Source organism: Conger conger, chromosome 7, assembly GCF_963514075.1.
Source record: "Conger conger chromosome 7, fConCon1.1, whole genome shotgun sequence".
In the NCBI taxonomy this organism is placed as follows: Eukaryota; Metazoa; Chordata; class Actinopteri; order Anguilliformes; family Congridae; genus Conger; species Conger conger.
The window spans coordinates 38,323,387-38,345,416 of NC_083766.1; the positions used below are offsets into that span (position 1 = coordinate 38,323,387).

Genomic DNA, 22,030 nt, shown 5'->3' on the forward strand with positions numbered 1-22,030 from the left:
AGTAGTAGTAGCTTCTCTACATACACTTCAGTAAATGGTCAATAAAAACTAAAGTGATTCATGAATATCCTCTGTATCTCATGTGCATTCTCAAAATGCTATAGCTTAATGCATCTCATAGGTAGTTTGTTGTTATGAAAGATAAAAGTATTTCATTTACATTTCACATGCTGCAAGCCACGCATTGAAACCAACCCTCAACCAACTTGGTTGTGTTTTGAATGTGAGAACCTTGCTGAATGGATGTAAAATGGATGCGTGTTGTGATTTTCCAGTAAATCTTATAGCTCATTGGCTTATTCTCCTGGGCCACACACTGAACCTACAGCTGCCACTGTCCATATTACATGTAATCCCTTAACTCTTCTGTTCAAAAATCAGTGGACATACCTTCACCATCTGGGGGGCTGTGTAGAAAAAGGCCTGTAAATCCTACATGGTTCACCCAATATGGTAAAAATCCTCAAATTAAAGCAAAATATGTGTCGCTCTCCAAACTTTCAGACTGCACTGCGAGTTTCACATTTAAATGAACATTCAAAAACATAGATTTGTTCACTGTGATTCTGAATGAGAGTAATGAAATGAGTACAAGCGGCAAAGATACACTTGTGTGATGAGTGTGTGTTTTCCACAGGGACCACAAGGCTGTGGGCAGGAGGCCTTTTGACAAGATGGCCACACTCTTGGCTTATCTGGGCCCCCCAGAACACAAGCCTGTTGCCGACACACACTGGTCCAGCCTCAACCTCACAAGCTCCAAGTTCGAGGAGTTCATGACCAGGTAAGGAGTGTAGCTGCCAGGCTTGAGTTGTGGCATGGAGGGGATCGGTCTCCCAATAAACATGAATATCCTAAAGTTAATTCTGGGAATGGGGCCTATGAATATTCTGAAATTATTTAAGGGAATGGGACCTCACTTGGTCCCATCACAGGACATCAACACCTCAAATTTCCTCAAAGGTCTCGAATGCACAGGACCGTTTTTTTCATTTATGTGTACATCTGTTTCTGCGTTGTTCTGTTTTCAATCCAATATAGTAATTTTTTTCTGATGGTACTGTTGAGATCCTCAATTCTCAGAGGCCAATTCATTTTAGCTGGTCAGGTTTCATTTGGTCTTGTGTAAAATTGCCACGTTATCACAAGCAAAAGATTTTGGAGCATGTTGGATTTGAATCTGTGACTTTTGAAACCTCATGCCTAATGGCCACCTGCTTCCAGGCACCAGGTCCATGAGAAAGAGGAGTTCAAAGCACTCAAGACTCTTAACATCTTCTACCAGGCCGGGACCTCCAAGAACGGGAACCCTGTCTTCTACTACATCACACGCAGGTAAGATATTGATGTAGATACTTGCTGCATATGACAGAGGGGCAAAGCTTTTTGCCCAAGCCACCAATGTCACTTATTTCATGCGCACAGTAATGGCGTCTTTCTTGTATACTGAATATAAAGTGTCTTGTAATGCTTGAGCATTGAACACTTTTGGTGCGGATCAGAATGCGAGGGTTGTAATTTCATAGCTGAGCAGCTTTTGGGTACACAATACATGGTTGTTTATTTTTTGTCCTGGTAGTTCCCTCTCGGATATTGTGTGAAGTAGGTCATTCACAAATGGTGTTTCGGTTCCCGTCCCTTTGTTCCACTGAAACGTTGGATCTTTTTGATAAGTAACGGTAGTGCCCATTGTCACAGTCGTAACTGTCTGGAGAGCTCTGTGTCTGTGATAGTCCTGTCCAAGGCGACTGGAATGTTCTTGGTTCAGGGGTGAGGGTATCCTGAAAAGTACATGCTATATCCTCTGATTCCTTACATTATTCCTCGATCTGCGGCCACTACGTTGTACATTCTGATTCAGGCCATATCTGTCCCATGCATTGTCTGTCACCTGAGCTAGTTTCCCAACATATTGGGAAGTATGCAAGTGTTTGTTGCTGAGTGACTGAAACTAAAATATATAAAAAATGGAACAGGCTAGCCTTCCTGATCAGCTATCAGTGCTATTATCAGTTAAATATGTGTTTTTTTGCTGTTAGCTACTGTGAGAGTGAGATGACTGGCTAAGTCGTATAGAATTTCCTGTTGTCTATTGTGGTCAAAGCAGTCACATGCGTACAGTAACCACTGTATGCTCTCCTGGCTGTCATGTAAATACACTTCCCTTTGAAGTAAAGGCAGTCTGAGAAGGTGTAGCAGTGCCGCACGATACAGTAAACATTTCCCTTGAAACCCGTAGTGGCCTGCAGAGAGCTATTTGTTGTTTGTCTCGTTTCCTGGTATCAATGGTATCAATGTGCAATTAAAAACCTGCTTAGTAAAATAAGCCTAATCTGTTTAATGATTATTTTATTTTGGCTGTACAGTGCTGCTGATTGCATAGTTTCAAAGTTAATTAATTAGAACTCAAAACCCAGATGAACTATGCATGTACATAATGTTTTAGTAACTGATCGGCAAATCATACACCGATGACAGTGTTGTTTTTTTTCTGGGTGGGTGAATATTTAGATTGTAGTTCTTATCAGTTATTAACTATTCAAAGCTGATTTTATTATGTCATGCACATCTCTTATTCCTACTGAACTGATTGAGATTGATTTAAAAGTGGTGATGGGTGGTTTCATGTCGAAAATCGTGAATGGGGCACGCTTCTCACAAAACACCAGAAAGACGCAACAATCTTCAGCTGCATTTATTCATCCAATGATTGATTCAAAACAGGATATAGAGATGAGATGCTTGCTCTTGGCTAAATGCTGTATGTCATGTACCGTCATTCCATTACATTTGGTATAATGTCATCTGATTGTCATATAAATTTGCCATCATTAATGATCACAAATGGTTCTTGTTTCTATTTGTAACCCAATTTTTTTGGAGCCAGCTAAATTAATAAAAATGGGTTTAAGCATTACAAAAAGTACAGCAATCTCCTTTGGTTCTCCTCGGAGTATGGGTGTGTCTTCTCCTCCGTTTGTGTGTGATCTGGTAGTCCCCTCCTGGATCAGCCTACCATTCACTGCTTTTTGCTGTGATTACCTGACTACTTTTCTCCCACCGTTGCTGGCCCCTCATTTTACCTTCAAAGTATCATCCTGTGGGGTTTTATAATTGTACTTTCCAGTTTTGTTTTTGCAGAAAAGTTAAACATTTTATACAGTATGCCTACCTAACTAAAAAAAATAACTCCCTGGCATAATCTTTCGTTAAAGTGGGAAAAAAAGAAGAGCACAGGACTGAAATCTAGTGTTTTGCCCGTGTTATGAAATATTAGGGTTCTTAACTGAAAGTCCATGTGGGGTCCTGGGAGAGGTGGGGAGGTGGGGAGGTGATGAGGTGGAGAGGTGATGAGGTGGTGAGGTGGTGAGGTGGGGCTGGTGATGTACTAGGGGTGGGAAGGCCTGGAGTCGGGTTGCAGTGCAGCTCTATGGTGGGCCCAGGAGGCAGGCTGCCGGGTGGAGCAGGCTACAGGAGAGCGCCGTGCTGGAGGGCGGTGGAGGTGAGGGCCACCGTGAGCGGACCGAAGGCCCACAGGACGCCGCAGGGCACCGGGGACGTGGCGCTGCTATTGGCGGTTGTCGGCCACATTGTGGTGGAGTTGGACTCAACCGTCCAGGGTCTTGTCATTAAAGCCACCAGCAGTAGGCAAATCGCCACCTTTAAAGCCATTGTGTCTGAAACCAGGCACACAGAAACCAGGATGAGTCGCGCCTACATGGTTCAAGCCTCTTCCATTAACTTGCATTACATTATTTATTTAGCGGACGCTTTTATCCAGAGCGACTTACGATTGATTAGACTAAGCAAGGACCAGTCCCCTCTGGGGGGTAATGTTAAGCAATGCTCAAGGGTCCAACAGCTCATCTTGTGACTTGAACTACCAACCTTCATTGTTCTAGTCAAGCACTTTAACCACTAGGCTATAGACTGCCCATAAACCCTCCCTACTCATGGCCCTAAGTGGTGTACTAAGAGGAGAGGACTCCGGCGATGTGCTGTCAACCTCTCAGTAATACAACTTGTACAGAATTATATTTTCCGAATGTATATCTATGCGCTCCCTGTGAGAGTGATACTGTGCTCAGTCACATACAGACTTCCTCTAGGGTCACTGCATTCAATACTGCTCTATTCCTTCTGCAAACCTCCACACAAAGTAAGTTAAAAAAGTACGGACTTCCTATTTTATTTCTATTTAATTAGTGCCCTTAGCAAAGCCCTAAGATAGCAAAGGGACCATACAAAGGTGTTCATGTTCATTATTTCAATGTAATTTTTTTCAATATCTGTGCAAAATAATCCGTTAGATGTCTGGTGTTGCATTGGTTATGTAGAAATGTCCTCAGCCACAGAAGGCACTAGAGAAAGGACTGGATGGAGTCACTCACCTGTGTGTTTCTGCTGCTAAGAGCGGTACAGCAAATCCCTCTGGCCAGACCTGACTGAGTCCCGCCTCAGCACATCTAAGGTTTTTATTGCCCTCAGAATGTGATGTCATTGCTGATGTGGTCAAGGCGTGCCTCCTGATTGGCTTATCATTTCAGCATCACAAAGGCAGTCTTACCAGGAAAAAAAAAACTTTACCTGACAACAGCACTGAGTGGAGAGGGAAGGTGCCTCGCTGTGATGCATGCCCTTGCTCACACAGTTTGTTATTGTGCTGTACGCCTCTTATTTTCACTAATTCACTCATTGTGATTTACAGAAAAATATGCTTCAACCTCCATAGCAGGACCCTGTGCCATTAATTCCTGTGCAGCATGTGCATTTGGTTGGGAAACTGGCTCATAGTCAGGAGTTTGCATGCTGAAAACCCAAGTGGGACAAAATACCTAACCTTGAATGCATTAAAAAAAAGTTACATTTGTTGCACTTGATTTCAAGCACTTTAAGAATGACTTGGGAGGAGTTTGGGGGACTTGTTCATTTTCTGACCTCCTTTCATGTACTGGCCATTCACACACTTTCATTGCTTTTGTGTGTGTTGTTGTGTGATAAAGAGCCCACGGGAAAACGAGAACAAAGAAGTTGAGTTTTATTGTCAGTACAGTGCCTGCAGCGGGTTCATTGTGCCGCCTGGTGGTGGGTCTGCGGAATTACACTTTGACTCAGGCGCAGCGGTGCGGCTGGTTTTCCAGTGTAGTCAGGCAGTAGCCCCTCCGGGTGCGTAATTCATCACTTTTTAGTTCCGGTTGAACTCAGAACAAACATAAAGCTTTCGCACCTCTTTCTGCTCAGAAAAAAACTAGTCAATCACATCATGCAAGGGTAATGATTATAGTCCTTGTGGTCACCCTTAAAAGTCAGTGATTTTATTCCTCGCTGTGGTGTATTTTATTAGTTGATGATGCTGGCAGGTAGTGCCGTTTTACGAGCCTGTGCTCCTGAGATCAAACGTGCGTGAACTGTGTGGTAGATAAAGGCCTACTCACGCTATCAGAAACTCGGAAGCGAAAAATCATGCAGCAGAGCGAATGTGAGGAATGGACACCGCGTCACACCGCAAAAACCATGCCGGTGAATCCAGTCATTTCAAATGGCTGTTGGTCGCTGCTCGGTCTGTCAACGTCAGAGGCCTTTATGTTCTGAGCAGTTGTCATATGTGAAGCACCGCGTATATTATAAACTGTTAAAATCACACAGTGGTCCAGTTGGATTTTTCTTATTTCACAAAGTGCAGCCGCATCCTACAATGGACAAGCATGGTACACAGATACAGAGAGAACAGCATTCAGCCACACTGAAAGGCTAAGAGCAGTAGTGTATATTTCCATTGCTAGCTATTTGTATAGATGATTGTATACACAGTCAAGCCATATACCACCCTCCTACATTCAATTCATGACAATTGTCATTTTGGATGAGCCTGAAAAGGATGCACACACTAGGCATGTTTTCAAATTCAGACATTGTTTCAAATAAGAAACGGCAGTTCTGGGCCACGGCATTCCTCTGCCATTGAAAGGGGCATTTATTGTGAGACCATGAGTTTTACAAGTTTCTTGGCAGAGTTCAAAGCACACTGTAGACGACGGTCGCCAGTAAAACGTTCAGAAGGAGGGCGTGTGGGGCGCAGGTCCGGAGCCCCAGGTTCGTGCCTCTGACTCCCCCCGTCTTGGCCTTGTTGGCCTTCCTGGACCGCGGCGTGGTGCTCGTGGTGCTCGTGCCGGCAGTGGAGAAGCCGCCCCCGAAAAGGAGGTGGTTTGCCGGCAGGGAAAAGTTGGAGGTGTCGTTGTCGTCCGGCTGCCCGAGCGAGGACCATCCTCCAGAGGTCACGGCCTCCAGGGGCAGGCGACCCGCCTGCCGGTTCCCGGCCCCCAGCGGGCGCTGGGTGTAGGACGCGTAGCGCCAGGCCCCGGTGCTGCCCGGGCGGGCCTCCCCGCAGACGTGGTGGGTGTGGCAGGGGCAGCCCAGCACACGGGCGGAGGTCTGGTGCGTCCAGGCCAGCAGGCCCGTCATGTTCTCCTCATCCTCGCACGCCCAGGGGTTGTCGTCCAGGGTGATGAGCCGCAGCCCGTCCAGCCGACCGAAGGCGGGCTCTCCGACGGACGAGAAGCGGTTCCCGTGCAGGTAGAAGCGGCTCAACCGGGGCAGCCGGTCGAGCGAGCCCGGGAGGATCTGCACCAGGAAGTTGTGGGAGAGGTCGACCGTCTCCAGGTTGGACGGCATGTTGGTGGGCACGGTCCAAAACTTGTTGTGGCTGAGGTTGAGCAGACGCAGGTCGGGGAGGGTGTTGTTGATGAAGACCACCCGCTCCAGCCCGTTGGCGGACAGGTCCAGCGCCCGCAGGTTCCACTGGTACGCCGTGTCGTTCTTCTCGAGGGAGCGCAGCCGGTTGCCCGACGCCAGGATCTCCCAGAGCGCCCGGGGGAGCCGGCTGGGCATGCGGGGCAGCTGGTTGTGGGAAATGTCCAGGGTGCGCAGGTGGGCGAAGTGGCCCAGGAGCCCGTCCAGGTCCTGCAGCCGGTTTCGGGACAGGTTGAGCGAGCGGATGTTGTGCTGCAGGCCCTCGGGCAGCTGGCTCAGGCCGCGGCTGGAGCAGTCCACCACCCTGTGCGTGCGTGTGCAGGAGCAGGCGTGGGGACAGACGGCCAGAGCACGCAGCCCGAACAGGAGGAGCAGAGCACAGGCCGCAGTGCCGCACCCGGGCATGGTAAGGGCTCTCCTGTAGGGCAGAGACCAGAGAGAGGAGCAAGGACCGGTCACACGCTTACAGGACACCAAGAAACATGCAGCAGATCTAATGCTGAGGATTTAGGCCCCTTTATCCTTTGCAGAGAATTCCCAAAACTGAGGTTAACTTTTATAATGTTGGTGATTTGCAGGTAAGTTGCACACCAGTTTTACATGTGAGTGTTATGAGAGCATCTCAAAGTAAAGTATTATTCACTGTATCATTGCAAAGTAATTTGTCCCCGGCTTGCGTATGTATTTAATGTTGTTGCCATGATGCACTGCTGTTTGTACATCAATGTTGAGCAAGTATACTTTATGGAAAGGCAGCTCTGTTTTGAAGGCTGTTTTTCAACCAGGCAGGGTCCATGCAACACCTGGATGAATTTGTGCTTGACTGTTTTGAAGAGGGATATACGATAGGCAAGTTTTCCTGATGGGCTGGGTTCAGTCTGCACCTGTAGATTCTGCGTAAGGCCTCCCATGCTTGTGCAGGATGGTAGTTTGTTAAGTGCCTTTTTGTGAGGGGGCTATTTTCCCCCCTTTTTACATTTGTAGAACTGGCAACTGAACTGTTGAGTCACTGCACAGGGACCAATGAAAATGAAGTGCAGACACTCTGATATTCTTACCTATTATCTGTTTATCACTTTTACACAAGCCACATAGTAGATCTGATTAGGGGAACGGCAGACCTGTTCTATTGTGTGTGTAGACATTGTGCGGAACTGCTGTAACTGTGAATAGCTACCTGGCCAAGCACTGGGAGTTTTGCTACCTTGTGCCGACCAGATCTGTGCTTGGTAATGTTAACTGCTACCCTGCCAGAGGTTCCCAGGCACAGACAGCTAAGGACATAGCTCAGGCTTGATGTAGCTATATCTAGATTATAGAGCACCTTTACCAGCTGAAGGCACTCTACTTCTTCCTAAAATGACTTTTTTTGGAGCTATTAATCATGCTTCTCCTAACCAAGCCATATTTCTCAGGAATATTTTCAGTCAGCATAATTGTTATTTTTCTAGCAGGCATATCTCCACTGACAGTATGACTGACAGTATCACAGTGCATATTCAGTAATTCCACGACAGCTCCGTTTTCCTGGAATACTCAAGTCACGGTTCCATGTCTCTTCACTACAAATGCACAGGAGCCCAGGACATGCAAGCCCAAAACCTGGCGCTCCAAATTAGCCGTGCGCAGGTCCCGGCTGCTTTGTGCAGGTTCGAGAGAGGAGGGAGAGACGCGGCTCTCGCTGGCCCGTCTCGTCTTGCTCTCCTGACTCGTTGCCAGCTGAGCTTTGCTGCCGCAGCGAGTCCCACTGAGCACGTTCGGTGTGTGGCGTCACCAGGTACATCTGGGGACATGGGCTGCTGGGATGCATGTGCGTGCTGTGTGCACATGGGTCCGTGCGTTTCGGTTACTGTGTGCACGTTTTCAGGAACCTGGGGCAGAGGGTGCAATACCGTATGTGCCCAACCTATAGCTGCATATATCCGTAGATGTTCGTATGTATGTATTTTTATGTACCTACAGAGAAGCCTATGTGAGTCAGGGCGAATAACGTTTGCATGTTGATTAGCATGCTTGCAAGCTCTTTGGTCTGAGTTTCTGGAATAAACCTGAGTGAGCTGGTTTGTTCCCTTCAGAAGGCAGAAAGGAGAGCGGCTAAATGGGTTTCCATGGAAAAGAGAGCAGTGGCATCTCTGAGCTGACAGTACAGAGCCCAATTCCTGCAGAGCGAACCGGCTCTGCTGCAGTCCTCCCACCAATTGTGGCAGAGATTCAAACACTCCACTGGGTGAATGAATGTGTGTGTGTTTGTAAGCGTATGCCTGTGTATATGCTTGTGTATATGCCTGTGTGTGTGTGTGTGTGTGTGTGTGTGTGTGTGTGTGTGTGTGTGTGTGTACGTGTTCGTGCCTATGCTTGTGTCCGTCTCTGCGTATGCCTGTGTATACGTTCGTGTGCCTGTCTGCATGTTTACATGTACCTGTGTGTGTGTGTGTGTGTGTGTGTGTGTGTGTGTGTGTGTTTGTGTGTGTGTGTGTGTGTCTCCGCTCTCGTGTGATTTCCCCCTGATATTTTCCTCCCCGAGCCGTAAATCACTCACCCAGTCCTCTTCATTCTGCAGGCATTTCCCCCTCCTTGTCTTTCTCTCCTTTTTCCCTCTCCCTTCTGCTCTCGCTCTCCTTCGCTATCCGGGTCCGCAGACTGTGGGTATATTTCCCGGTGTAGGTTACCTTCTTTTCCCCCCTGGCCCTGCCCCTCCTCTCTGCACACACCTTTTCCCCTCTTCCTGCGTGTTCCCTGTCCTCTTTTCTCCGCCGGCTTGCGAGGGTGGAGGGGTAGCGCTGTCGCTCTGGCCTGACGGAGCGTCCGAAAAATGCCGGTGCTGCCACTGCAGGCTGCCGAAACGCACTACGAGGGGAAGGGCTATCTCAGAGGGAGGGAGGGAGGGAGGGAGACGGATGGAGAGGTGCAGCACAGAGACGGCCCATTCTGCTGATGATTTGGGGATGGGGTGGATGGGGTGGGTGGTTGTGGAGTGGGGAGGATGCTGACTCCAATCTTTTCAGTCGAGATCCACTCAATCGACGGACTGATTTGTCACACACAGGCACGTGCACACGCGCACACACAAACACCTGCACACACAGACACATTGGCGCACACATTGTGTCCTAGCTGGTTAACAAAAGCCTGCTACCTGAGGAATGTCTGAAAATAGGATGCGGATGCTGGTTGTGCTCAGATGAATACCAGTTTATCACAAAAAATGATATTTTAAGTGAAGTGTTTGCATTTGCTGAAAGCCTGAAAAGACAGGAAATTAATATGGTACAGCCCTTTATAATTCCTACTGTATGTAAAACAACATGTGCTCACCACTGGGCAGATTGTTTAAAATCCAAACCTCTCAGAATTCAGAAACTTAAGAGTAGTGTACTGTAAAGTGTATTGGCAATTTAGCATATTAAATTGAGAGGCAAAATACTGCTTTTGCACTTTTCTAAAGCAATATTTATTTATTATGTCCAATGTGTCCTCTTTGGGACCACATATCTTGTATCACTCTTTGAATATAGCTTGCGCGCAAACTGTCGGTCCATCGCATACCATTTTTGTACTAGTGTGATTCATTGATAGATCCTGCAATGAAGTATATATTGTTGAGTATAATGTGTATATTACTATGGTCATATTCATATAGGCCTACTGCGTGTCATTCCGGATAAAAGTGTAGCAGCAGTATGTATATAGCTATATGGGCGTATACATAATTATTAACATTTGTCCAAAACTAATTGACCAATTAAAGTCATGGTTAACTGCTCTGCATTCACAGTCACTCAGTGATAGTGTCACCCACAAATCACTTTGATTATCTCTAGGAATGAATGTTGTATGTAATATATACAATTCATGTTGTCAAAGACCTATGCTGATACCTTGATGGAGAGCAGACTAATGATAACGTTATGGCTAATCAATTTAATTTCCTGTCTTTTGAGGCTTTCAGCAAATGCAAACATTTAAAAAATAAAAAATAAATAAAAAAAACCCTTGGCTGAGAACTTTGCTGAAAGAATCTATTCGGCCCACTAGCTGTTTACCTGTCCAAATTTCTTATCCACGGATGACATCATTTTTTTTGTTGTAAGGCTTTTTCTTTTAAAAGTGTAACTATAATAGCTAGCTAGTTAACTAGCTGGCCTAAACACTGTTATTGCCACTGTATAGTGTAGAAAGGAGCTAGCTGGCAAGCCCAATGAACTGACTTTGTTGATGACTAGCCTAATAAACTAACATAGCTAGCTGGCGATTTTTGTGCAAAAATCCATTTTTTTAAAGGGTATACAGCACAACGAAGCAATACCAAACACCATGGGAGGGAACTGGAGTACCCGGTGGAAATCGACGCAAACACGGGGAGTGCATGCCAACTCCACACAGAGAGGCCCCGGCCGACCGGGATTCGAACCCAGGACCTCCTTGCTGTGCTACCCACTGCACCATCCGTGCCACCCCTATGTCAATGATGTTGAAGTGCAGTCTGTCAGCTTTAATTTTCGGGTATTTTCATTCATATCGGTTATACTGGTAATGGCATTCAAACGCTTACATTTTAGATTATGAGCGTGCTAGAGGCATGTGAAGATGTATGAAGGTAGAATAGTTGGAAGTGCTGTATAAACAAAACTTGACCTCGTAAAAAAAAAAGTGCATCTTTGTGCATTCTGAGGTGAGAGATGAATTGTAAATACAAAACCCTACATATAAATTTACAAAGATTTACAGCTTTTCCTTGCAAAGGTATGGACCACCAAATTTTGTTCACATTTCGTACCACAACGTTTTTAAATGAGACCGGGCAAATTTTACCAGAAAAACTGAATGGACCATGAAGCTCAAGTTTTCAGCAATTTAACATCTCGTACTGTAATTGTCTACCAACACACAAAATCCAAGAGTTGCTGTGGTGCAGCCTCCTGGAGTTGGCATGGAATGGCCCAAGGAAATCTCTCTTCCATAATGCATTGCATTGTGGAATTGCAGATTTGACTGCCACAAGGGTGTCATTTTTTTATTTTCATAAAAGCTACCTCTTCTGTGAAATCCCTGCTGTACCTAATACTGGAGACTTGTATGCTGTGTTTCAGCCTGTTCAGCCACTGTATCAGACTGTATCTAGCTGACCTGACTTAAGGATGATGGGAATTTAATTGCAAAAAGATAGAAAGCCACAGCACAAACTGCAGTCATGTTCAGTAACAGTCTAGTCTCAATCTGGTTGCATTCATCCATTTAAACTTCTCTGATATGATTTTCCGTCAGAACAATAATGTGAAATCAATAAAACTGCTGACTGAAATACGTTAGAAGATGGAGGATCTTTTAAACCTGTAATTTTCTCTTTTAAAAGTCTTTGCTTAGTACTTTCATTGTTTCGTAGTACTTTCAGCTTTGGAAATGCTGTTGGAAGATTGTGTTATTCAGTCAGAAAAACTGTAACCATTGTGAGGGATTTGAATTTAGATTCAGCTGTTGAATTGTACTTTTTGTGTTTGAAGAATTCTATGAATGCATGAAAAAGAGTCTTATACGACCCCTCTGGTTGATATTGTTCTTTTTTTTCCCCATAATGTAATGAAACAAAATAGCTTGTATCTGAGGAAATTAAATTACATGGGCCTGCCTCATCTTTGATACAGTTGTTCGAGCAGGGAAAGAATCACGTGCGTTCTTCAGTCTAATGCAGTGAGAACAGATGTTTCTTGGAGTCCTTTGCTCTCACATGCCTTGTCTTCACCTGATGTTCTGTCATGTTCACAGTAATACTGGCAGTGACTGACACCAAGCAATAACTAGTTTCCGGAAATAGAACCATACTCTTATTTTTGGGATAATCCTCTGGGACTGTGAACGCTCCGGAAAATTACATGCAGGGTGACAGCTAGTTTTAATGTGCTGTTTTACCCTGTAACCTGAGACCGCCTGAAACATCTGTTTCTTTGTCTATTGGATGCATTTAATCACTGGATAGAGGTTGTCTAAAGGGAAACCTATGACTGACGGGGACCGAGAGAGGGTTTTGTTTGTGGTTTTGTGGAACTCTCTTTTCTATAACCTTCCTCTCCTTTCTGAAAGAGGTTATGCTTTCAGGACCCCTGTCTGACTGATGGTTGCAGTCTGGCAGTGTGACTCTCTGCCTACTAATGGAGGCCTCAACACATCTTAACGCCTATCCCCAACGCAGCTGTGGCCCTACAGAGCTTGGAGCATATATTGAGTGCATACAATACACACAGAGAAGCACACATACACTATTACTACAGGAAACCGATATAGTCCTGTGGCATGGCTGTTACTGGTAGTATCTTGGTACCCTATAACTTTCAGAATGTCCACACTGGCCCTGAATGAATAGCCAGCTAAAAACTTAACACCACAAAATGTTAATTTTTTCATGAAGTGGGGCCAGAACTATGGCCCTAATGGGTGGTTACAGAGGAACTTGTCTGTGTCTCTGGCTCTGAGAGCCACTAAATGTTGTTTTTGTCTGTAAATCTCAGCCAGTTGGTCCAGTTTGGTTGTCCAGGTATGTATTGATCTTTTTTGGATTTGGATAAATAGGGGGAATAATTTCTGCTCTACATGCATTGCTTAGTGAGCACTCTGCACTCAGTGAGCATGTTATTATACCAATTTTTCTTTTTTTCTTCTGCTGCTGTAGCCTATCCACTAAAGAGGTTTGACACATTCTGAGTTCAGAGATGCTCTTTTGCATACCACTGTTGTAATGTGTGGTTATTTGCGTTACTGGCACCTTCAACCAGTCTGGCCCTTCTCTTCAGACCTAATTTCTGCATGCAGAACTGCTGCTCACTGGATGTATTTTGTTTTTCGCTCCATTCTCTGCAAACTCTAGAGACTCTTGTGCGTGAAAATACCAGGAGATCAGCAGTTTCTGAGATACTCAAACCACCCTGTCTGGCACCAACAATCATTCCAAGTGACTTGGATCACATTTCTTCCCCATTCTGAAAAACATCTGAACCTCTTGACCATGTCTGCATGCCTTTATGCATTTAGTTGCTGCCACATGATTGGCTGATTAAATATTTGCATTAACAAGCTGGTGTACATGTCTACCTAGTAAACTACTCAGTGAGTGTATATTTTTCCAAAATTATTGCATGCAAGGCTCTCCTGGCTTTAACAGTGGGTGGTTATGGCAAGGTTAAAGCTGCCTGATGAATTGATTTCCACCCTGTAGTATCGGAAGCTGCCTATGTGTGTTTCCTGAGATCTGGCACCTTTGGAATACCATAACACTGGTCCTTTCCAAATTGACTCTCTCCCTCAAACTCTTCTTTTCTTCCAGCTGCACAGATCTAAGTCTTGTGAAGCACATCTAACTGTGGCCCATCACTGCTGATGTGGTGTAATGAAGCGGGAGGTGGGCTAACAGGAAGTTAAGTGTGAGGTTGTTTGGAGCTCAGAACGAGGTATCATGGGAATTTGGCTTCATGTTTGATTCGGTACTGAATCATGATTAAGTAGAGTTAATGGAGGTTTTGGCTCGCTGCAGATGGCATTTTTTCCCAAGGTGCACTGCTTAACAACTCGATCTCTTCTGGTTCTGCTTCTTATTTAGGCCTGTAAATAAGCAGCCCTTCTGCTATTCATAAAGCCAAATTATAGTCCAGTGACAGTACGTCATTCGACTGAAATCGCAGAACACTCATTAACATTCCATTGTCACCTGACTGTGGTTGTTTTCCTTAGCAAATATATATAAATCCACTCCAATCGCCCTGAGTATAAACCAAATGTCACTGCGACCAGCGACATCCATTGCACGTCACTGCGACTATAAACAGGCCTTAAGTCTCATGTTTTGAGAGGTACATTGAAGGCGAGACATGGTGGGAGGGGCTGTGAGCAAGATAACTTGTTACTGCAGGGGTGTTTTTTTTTAACCGCCTTACCTTATAGAAGACTATAAAGCAGTTGCATGGAGCTGGAAACTGGAAACTGGAGGGAGAGGCAGAGGCAGTGCAGAGGCCGCACAGAAGTCTTAATTCAGCAGTCCTGTCCCTCTCTTCAGCTGTGGCATGATCGATGGGTGTGATGTCTTACAGCATCAGCCTGCCTGCTAGTGACTGCTGAGCAGTGCAGTGTGAAAGGGCACAGCGTGGGATGGGCCAGTCCTGTTCTCTCTATGAATCGGCTGCCTGTATGTGAAACATTGTATAGCACAGCAGGCAAATTGAAATTCAGCCATGCTAGAAAAATCTTTAAAATCCTCCTAAAGCTTTAATAGAGCATGCGCCTAAAAATGGGTGGCTGACTAAGAGTAGTGCCAAAATTTTTGAAAACTTTTTTGAAAGTTTTGAAAACAATCTCTTAGCATTTATTTATTAATTTGTATTATTTATTAATTTTTTGCAGTGATCCACATTTGCTGAGAACACACACACGTACACACACTCAAATGATGAAAGCCTATTGGCTGGTGACTTTTGTAAGGCACATTATCTGACGATTTGGCACTTGCTCCTCAGTAGCTGAATGCCAGACATTCGGCTGGCACTGCAGAATAATGATTGGGAGCACAAGGCTTCTAGTTTCTAAGGTTATGGGTTGGATTCCCAGTGGGGCTGCTGCTGTTTTGCTCTTAACTTTCTCCTGTAGATGTCTGGCTGTACAAATGAATTGTTTGTTTAAAAAGTCACTCTTGATACTCCTGCAGCACCTGAGTTCTCCTGTACATCCACCCTTCTCCATTTTCACCTCTGTGTTTTTGGTCCTCCAGGTCTAGAGAGATCTGAATCTTGCCCCTTCTGTCTTTTTTGCTTGCAATTGTCATCCGTCAACCTTAATGGAATTCTGTGCAGGCTGGGTGAGGGAATTTGAGGGTGGGGTGTGTTTGTTTTGTGGTTTGACGCCTGCCCTTTCTCATGCGCTCTCACACACACTAACAGTTTCACAAACAAATTTTTGCTTTAACAAGTCCTTACTTTCACACTTACTGTATGTAAGCCATGTAAGCAAACCCACTGACGCACACACACACACACACACACACACACACACACACACACGTCCTTAGCTCTCAGTTCAGCTCCTGAGTGTGATCCTCATTGTTGCTGGTATGAGCCCCAGCATGATCTGGAAGCCCACACACAGTACCTGCACTGCTGTCCCATAGAGGACCACGCAGCAGCCGCTGCACAGAGGCATTCAGTACAGTAGAATTAGCTCACTAGGTTAGTGTTTCACTGTCCTCTGAGACCAGGGGGAAGATCTGCTCTTTTGGCCGAGGGGCAGAAATGATTAATGTCATTAATGGAAGAATGCAGGCAATTTGAATGGGGTAAAAATCAAGCGACTGTTTATTTTATTTTATTCATTGCTTAGACTTCTGAAAAATAAAGCATTGACAGGAAAACATTTTTTTTATTTGTTCTGAAAGGCTTATCTTAAAAATGTGCCTTTACAGTCAACACTATCATTTTGTTTTAATCTGCTCTTTCAGAACTATAGGTAAATGAAGGCATGTGTTTAGTCTAAAGAAAATAGCAAATAGCAACACCTTCACCCCACACCCTCCCGGCTTGTTCATACGACTCGTCATGTTGTCTTGTTATAACATAAGAATGGTTAGCTAGTTGCAGAAGAGAGAGTCGTATTCTCTTACATGTGGCTGCGCAGGAAGCTTTGATGAGGATGAGGATCAGGAAGTGGAGGAGGGGGAGGGACTAGCAGGCTACCACATGCTGATGAAGTGGGGGTGGCTATGTGTGCAGCCAATGAAGGAGCAGGAGCCACAGCAGCTGGTGAGGGTGGGGTCGTGGTTTCAACGTCAGAAAGCTCAAGTCCCAGGATCATGTCCAATGCCGTGTCCGGGGTGCACAATGGCCTCTCGTGCCCTTCCAGTGTGCCGCCATGCTGGGATTCGAGGTCCCCCACCCGAGCCCTGCCGAACGTGTAGCCCCATGTGCCGTTGTCCATCTGGTGATCCGCTTCTGCGTCCCTCTGGAAGGAAAGGCGATTTGACGGGTGCCCAGGCAGGATGGAGGTCAGGCTCAGCCAGCTGAACCGCCTCAGTTGGGCCCTGCTCTCTTCTGCGTTGGGTGATGAGTTTGATGGGAAGATGCCATTTTGGAATGGAGAGGGTCCGGCCCAGGTAGAGTCTTCAATCCTTGCTGTCTGAGAGTGGCTATTTTTTAGCCAAATGCCACCAATGGCGAACATCCACAGAAGGAACCCGCTTAAAAGCACTGCCCCCAATGGACTGTGGTCATCCTCTCCATCCCTGGAGGAATCCTCCTCAGATGAAGTTGCTGGTATCAAGTTCTCTGTAGGACTGGTTTTAGGGATCACCTTCCGCTTGGTGTTCTCAGATGGGTTGGAATGCAGGGAGATTGTGGCATTATGGCTCCAAGTGGTTGGGGTCAAAGCCCGGTCAGTAGAACGTGTGAAGGTCAGCGTTCCATTCGTGGACAGAGTCTGTGTTGGGGTTCTTGAAAGGGGTTGGTTTTTGAGTAGCCAAGTAGCTATCGAGGTACTGGTAGGTGGGGTTGACTGATGACTGTTCATCAAAGTTATATCTGGAATCTTTGCATCTGTGTAAACTGTATCTATGCTAATAGCAGTCATCACTGAAGCAGTGTCTTTGCTTAATGGTGTAGCTAAAGCTGCGTCTGCATTTATTGAAGCGGCAACAGTGCTTATGGGTGTCAGTGAAGCTGCATCTGTGCTTACTGGAGATGCTGAAGCTGTATCTATTGGAGATGCTGAAGTTGTAACGGTCTTTATTGGTGTCTGTGAAGCTACATCTGTTCTCATGGGTGCCAATGAAATTGAAGTTGTCACTGAAGCTGTGTCTGTGCTTATTGGGGTCATTGACGCTGCTGCTTTGCTCATATGAATTGTCACTGAAGTTACATCCCTGCTTTTGAGAGTCTGTACTGTAGCTGAATCTGTGTCTGTCACTGAAACTGCAGCTGTTAAAGGAGTTGCACCTGGCAGTGTACTTTTATGAGTCATTGAATCAGATTTTGTGCTTGTGGGAGTCACTGAAGCTACATTTGCATTTACTGGAGCCATAGCTGAAGCTGCAGCCCTGTTTACAGGAGCCACTGAAGTTGCATTTGTGCTTACAGGAGCCACTGTAGCTGCATTTGTGCTTACAGGAGCCACTGAAGTTGCATTTGTGCTTACAGGAGCCACTGTAGCTGCATTTGTGCTTACAGGAGCCACTGAAGCTACAGCTCTGCTTATGGAAGCCCCTGAAGCTGAAACTGTGCTCATAGCAGTTGTAAATGAAGCTACCCCCGTGCTTACTGTTGTCATTGAAGCTGCAACTGTGCTCATTTGACTCATCATTGAAGTTGCGTCTATGCTTGGTGTCACTGAAGTTGCATCTGTGCTTACTGGAGATGCTGAAGCTGTATTTATTGGAGATGCTGAAGTTGTAACGGTCTTTATTGGTGTCTGTGAAGCTACATCTGTTCTCATGGGTGCCAATGAAATTGAAGTTGCCACTGAAGCTGTGTCTGTGCTTATTGGGGTCATTGAAGCTGCTGCTTTGCTCATATGAATTGTCACTGAAGTTACATCCCTGCTTTTGAGAGTCTGTACTGTAGTTGAATCTGTGTCTGTCACTGAAACTGCAGCTGTTACTGGAGTTGCTGCACCTGGCAGTGTACTTGTATGAGTCATTGAATCAGATTTTGTGCTTGTGGGAGTCACTGAAGCTGCATTTGCATTTACTGGAGTCGATGAAGTTGCATTTGAATTTACTAGAGTCACTGAAGCTGAATCTGTGCTTACAGGAGCCATAGCTGAAGCTGCAGCCCTGTTTACAGGAGCCACTGAAGCTGCATTTGTGCTTACAGGAGCCACTGAAGCTGCATTTGTGCTTACAGGAGCCACTGAAGCTGCAGCTCTGCTTATGGAAGCCCCTGAAGCTGAAACTGTGCTCATAGCAGTTGTAAATGAAGCTACCCCCGTGCTTACTGTTGTCATTGAAGCTGCAACTGTACTCATTTGACTCATCATTGAAGTTGCGTCTATGCTTGGTGTCACTGAAGTTGCATCTGTGCTTACTGGAGATGCTGAAGCTGTATTTATTGGAGATGCTGAAGTAACGGTCTTTATTGGTGTCTGTGAAGCTACATCTGTTCTCATGGGTGCCAATGAAATTGAAGTTGCCACTGAAGCTGTGTCTGTGCTTATTGGGGTCATTGAAGCTGCTGCTTTGCTCATATGAATTGTCACTGAAGTTACATCCCTGCTTTTGAGACTCTGTACTGTAGCTGAATCTGTGTCTGTCACTGAAACTGCAGCTGTTACTGGAGTTGCTGCACCTGACAATGTACTTTTATGAGTCATTGAATCAGAGTTTGTGCTTGTGGGAGTCACTGAAGCTGCATTTGCATTTACTGGAGTCAATGAAACTGCATTTGAATTTACTAGAGCCTCTGAAGCTGAATCTGTGCTTACAGGAGCCACTGAAGCTGCATGTGTGCTTACAGGAGCCGCTGAAGCTGCATTTGTGCTTACAAGAGCCACTGAAGCTGCATTTGTGCTTACAGTAGCCACTGAAGCTGCAGCCCTTCTTACAGGAGCCACTGAAGCTGCATTTGTGCTTACAGGAGCCACTGAACCTGCATCTGTGCTTACAGGAGCCACTGAAGCTGCATTTGTGCTTACAGGAGCCACTGAAGCTGCAGCTCTGCTTATGGAAGCCCCTGAAGCTGAAACTGTGCTCATGGCAGTTGTAAATGAAGCTACCCCCGTGCTTACTGTTGTCATTGAAGCTGCAACTGTGCTCATTTGACTCCTCATTGAAGTTGCGTCTATGCTTGGTGTCACTGAAGTTGCATCTGTGCTTACTGTTGTCACTGAAGCTGTGATTACTGGTGTCACTGAAGCAGCCTCCATTGCTGCTGCTTTGCTCACAGGAGTCATCACTGAAGTTACAGCTTTGCTTTTTGGAGTCCGCTCCGTAGCTGATTCTGTGCTTGTCACTGAACCTGTTTTTTTGCTTGTGAGATTCACTGAAGCTGCACCTGTGCTAATGGAAGTCATCACTGAAACTGCTTCTGTTCTTATTGGTATCTCTTCATATGCATCTGTACTTGCTGGTGCCATTGTAGCTGTAACTGTGCTGGTTTGTGTCACTAAAGCTGCGTTTATGCCCGTATGGCTCTTCACTGGAGCTGGATCCGTACTTGTTGGAGTCATTACTGAAGCTGCGTCTGTGTTCACGGGCGTAATCGCTGAAGTTGTTTCTGTACTGATGAGAATCATTGTTGAAGCTGTAGTTTCTCTAATGGGAGTCTTCAGCAATGTAGAAAATGCACTTTTTTTAGTTGCCAATGATGCTGAATCTGAAGTGAGACTTATCTCTGATGCTGTGACTGCAGCTATGGGTGACTTCTGGGTTGCTTTTATAGGGTGGCGAGTGATGAGATGATGCATAGTCATGTTTCTGCTACTCCCAGGTGGTAAGATCCACAGAAAAAAGACAAATTGATAGAGAAGCTTTTCCATCATGTCAGAGGCTCTTCCAACTTTACACCAGGACTCTTGGAGAGAAGAAGAAAGTATATCTGTTGAATTGAACTTTCATCTGACTTCAAATTATTTGATATGTCTTTCTCTTGGCACTTGTAAACTTAAGTCAAGTATGGATTTATATACTTCTCCAATTTTACCAAACATGCTTTATGAATTCCGTGTTGGGTAGTGGCTTACTGCCTGGTCTGCAGGCTCAAAACATGATTATTTAACATGGTTCCCTTGAATTGTTTCACTGAAAGATCCAGCTATATACATTGAACTCCATAAGTCTTGGGAAAGGTATTTGTCGGAACATGTAGGAATTACAGCACTTTTTACACTTTGTCCCAAATCCTATTGCGCCCTGAAATGTGAGGACTAATGGCTTCACAGGTGTTTCTCGGTAGTAACTAGCCTTTTTCATAATTGCTTCCTTGACTTTCATTGGCAGAACTCTGGTCCTCTCATTTAATTGGACGTTAAATAAAGACTTGATACTGAAAGCTCCCTTAAACCTGCATTAAGGAAGCTATTGAACATACCTGACTGAACAGAAACACCTCTGATGTAATTTGTTCCAAATATTATGATTATGGATACAGTAAAAAGTGCTTTAATTTCTACACAGTGAAACCAAAATGAATAAAAATACTCTTCCATAATGGTTGAATTTGCTCTTTAACCATATATGAATTGCTTGATTACAAATCAAAAATTGTGGAGTGCAGAGCCAAATCAAGAAACATTTTTTTGTCCCTGGACTTGTGGTGCGGACTATAAATGCTGAATTTGTAAATCTATGCAAGTTCCCCCAGATCTCCATCTGCATAGCTACTGCGTGCGTGCGTGCGTGCGTGCGTGCGTGCGTGCGTGCGTGCGTGCGTGCGTGCGTGCGTGCGTGCGTGCGTGCGTGCGTGCGTGCGTGCGTGCGTGTGTGGAAGTTAGAGCCATGTAAGCTTAATCTAACTTTTATGACTAATGCCACCTTAGTGTGTTCTCTGAAAATCTGTCAGCTGACTACCAGTTCTCATTTAAAATGTACATTAATCCTTCTCTTATTTAATTCTGTTCAGGAATAAAGATAGGGTGGCGAAGGAAAATGTCAGATATTGGAAAGCAACTGAAATAAGGACCAGTAGGGTCCTTGAATGTGATCCAAGACTTTTAAAATGTGCACAGCACAATGTATTTTCTGTACACACCATTGTTAATAAGACACCTTTGAAATACTCTATGGCTTTATAGTTTATGCTCTAGCAATGTTAAAGTTTATCAACATAATTAAACGACTGAATGAATGCCATAGCTTCCTCATACATAATGGCACAGAATCTGGATTAATGTGGTCCCATGTTCAGGCAAACAAGTGAACACAACTTTTCAGCATGACATGCTTTGTAACCCTTTGTTGAAAGGGCTTTGTTGATGCCAGCAGTTGAAGTATTGGTTATGCTTTTTCTTTAAGCCTGACACTGGATTAAGGAGTTAAGGAGTAAATTATTCTCTTGTTTTAGTTACCGAATACATTAAATGCTCCATTTACCATTGATGTTTCTAGACAAAGAGCTTCATATAGCAGGCCCATAAAAAATACAGTTTGGTTATACACTTGGGAATAGTCAAATGGGGACTTGGAATTTCTGCTGGACTCTTTCTCCTCTGCTAACCTTGTTGTGAGAATCTGAACTACAGCTTGCAGGATTAAGAAAGTTGAAACGGTTGGTTATAATCACAAAGCCCAGTGTTGGAAATACTGTTAACCGTGACATTGCAT

The 22,030-nt window shown here is 45.1% G+C and overlaps 2 protein-coding genes and 1 long non-coding RNA gene across 3 annotated transcripts in view; 1 reads left to right on the forward strand and 2 right to left on the reverse strand.

Annotated features, from left to right (window-relative positions):
- Positions 1 to 22,030, forward strand: part of nf1b (neurofibromin 1b) — a 118,072-nt gene that overhangs the window by 58,855 nt on the left and 37,187 nt on the right. Inside the window, exons 33-34 of the mRNA XM_061247852.1 lie at positions 638 to 784; positions 1,225 to 1,335. Of these exons, the coding sequence (XP_061103836.1) occupies positions 638 to 784; positions 1,225 to 1,335 (258 nt within the window). The remainder of the gene's footprint in view (positions 1 to 637; positions 785 to 1,224; positions 1,336 to 22,030) is intronic.
- Positions 2,681 to 4,442, reverse strand: LOC133134113 (uncharacterized). Its single transcript, XR_009709248.1, has 2 exons — positions 4,392 to 4,442; positions 2,681 to 3,677 (listed from the first exon to the last, which is right to left on the reverse strand). It is a non-coding gene; the product is annotated as an uncharacterized LOC133134113 (long non-coding RNA).
- LOC133132446 (oligodendrocyte-myelin glycoprotein-like) lies at positions 6,016 to 9,551 on the reverse strand. Its single transcript, XM_061247892.1, has 2 exons — positions 9,290 to 9,551; positions 6,016 to 7,168 (listed from the first exon to the last, which is right to left on the reverse strand). Exons 1-2 carry the CDS (start codon positions 9,301 to 9,303, stop codon positions 6,016 to 6,018), a joined length of 1,167 nt encoding a protein of 388 aa, XP_061103876.1. The 5' UTR covers positions 9,304 to 9,551.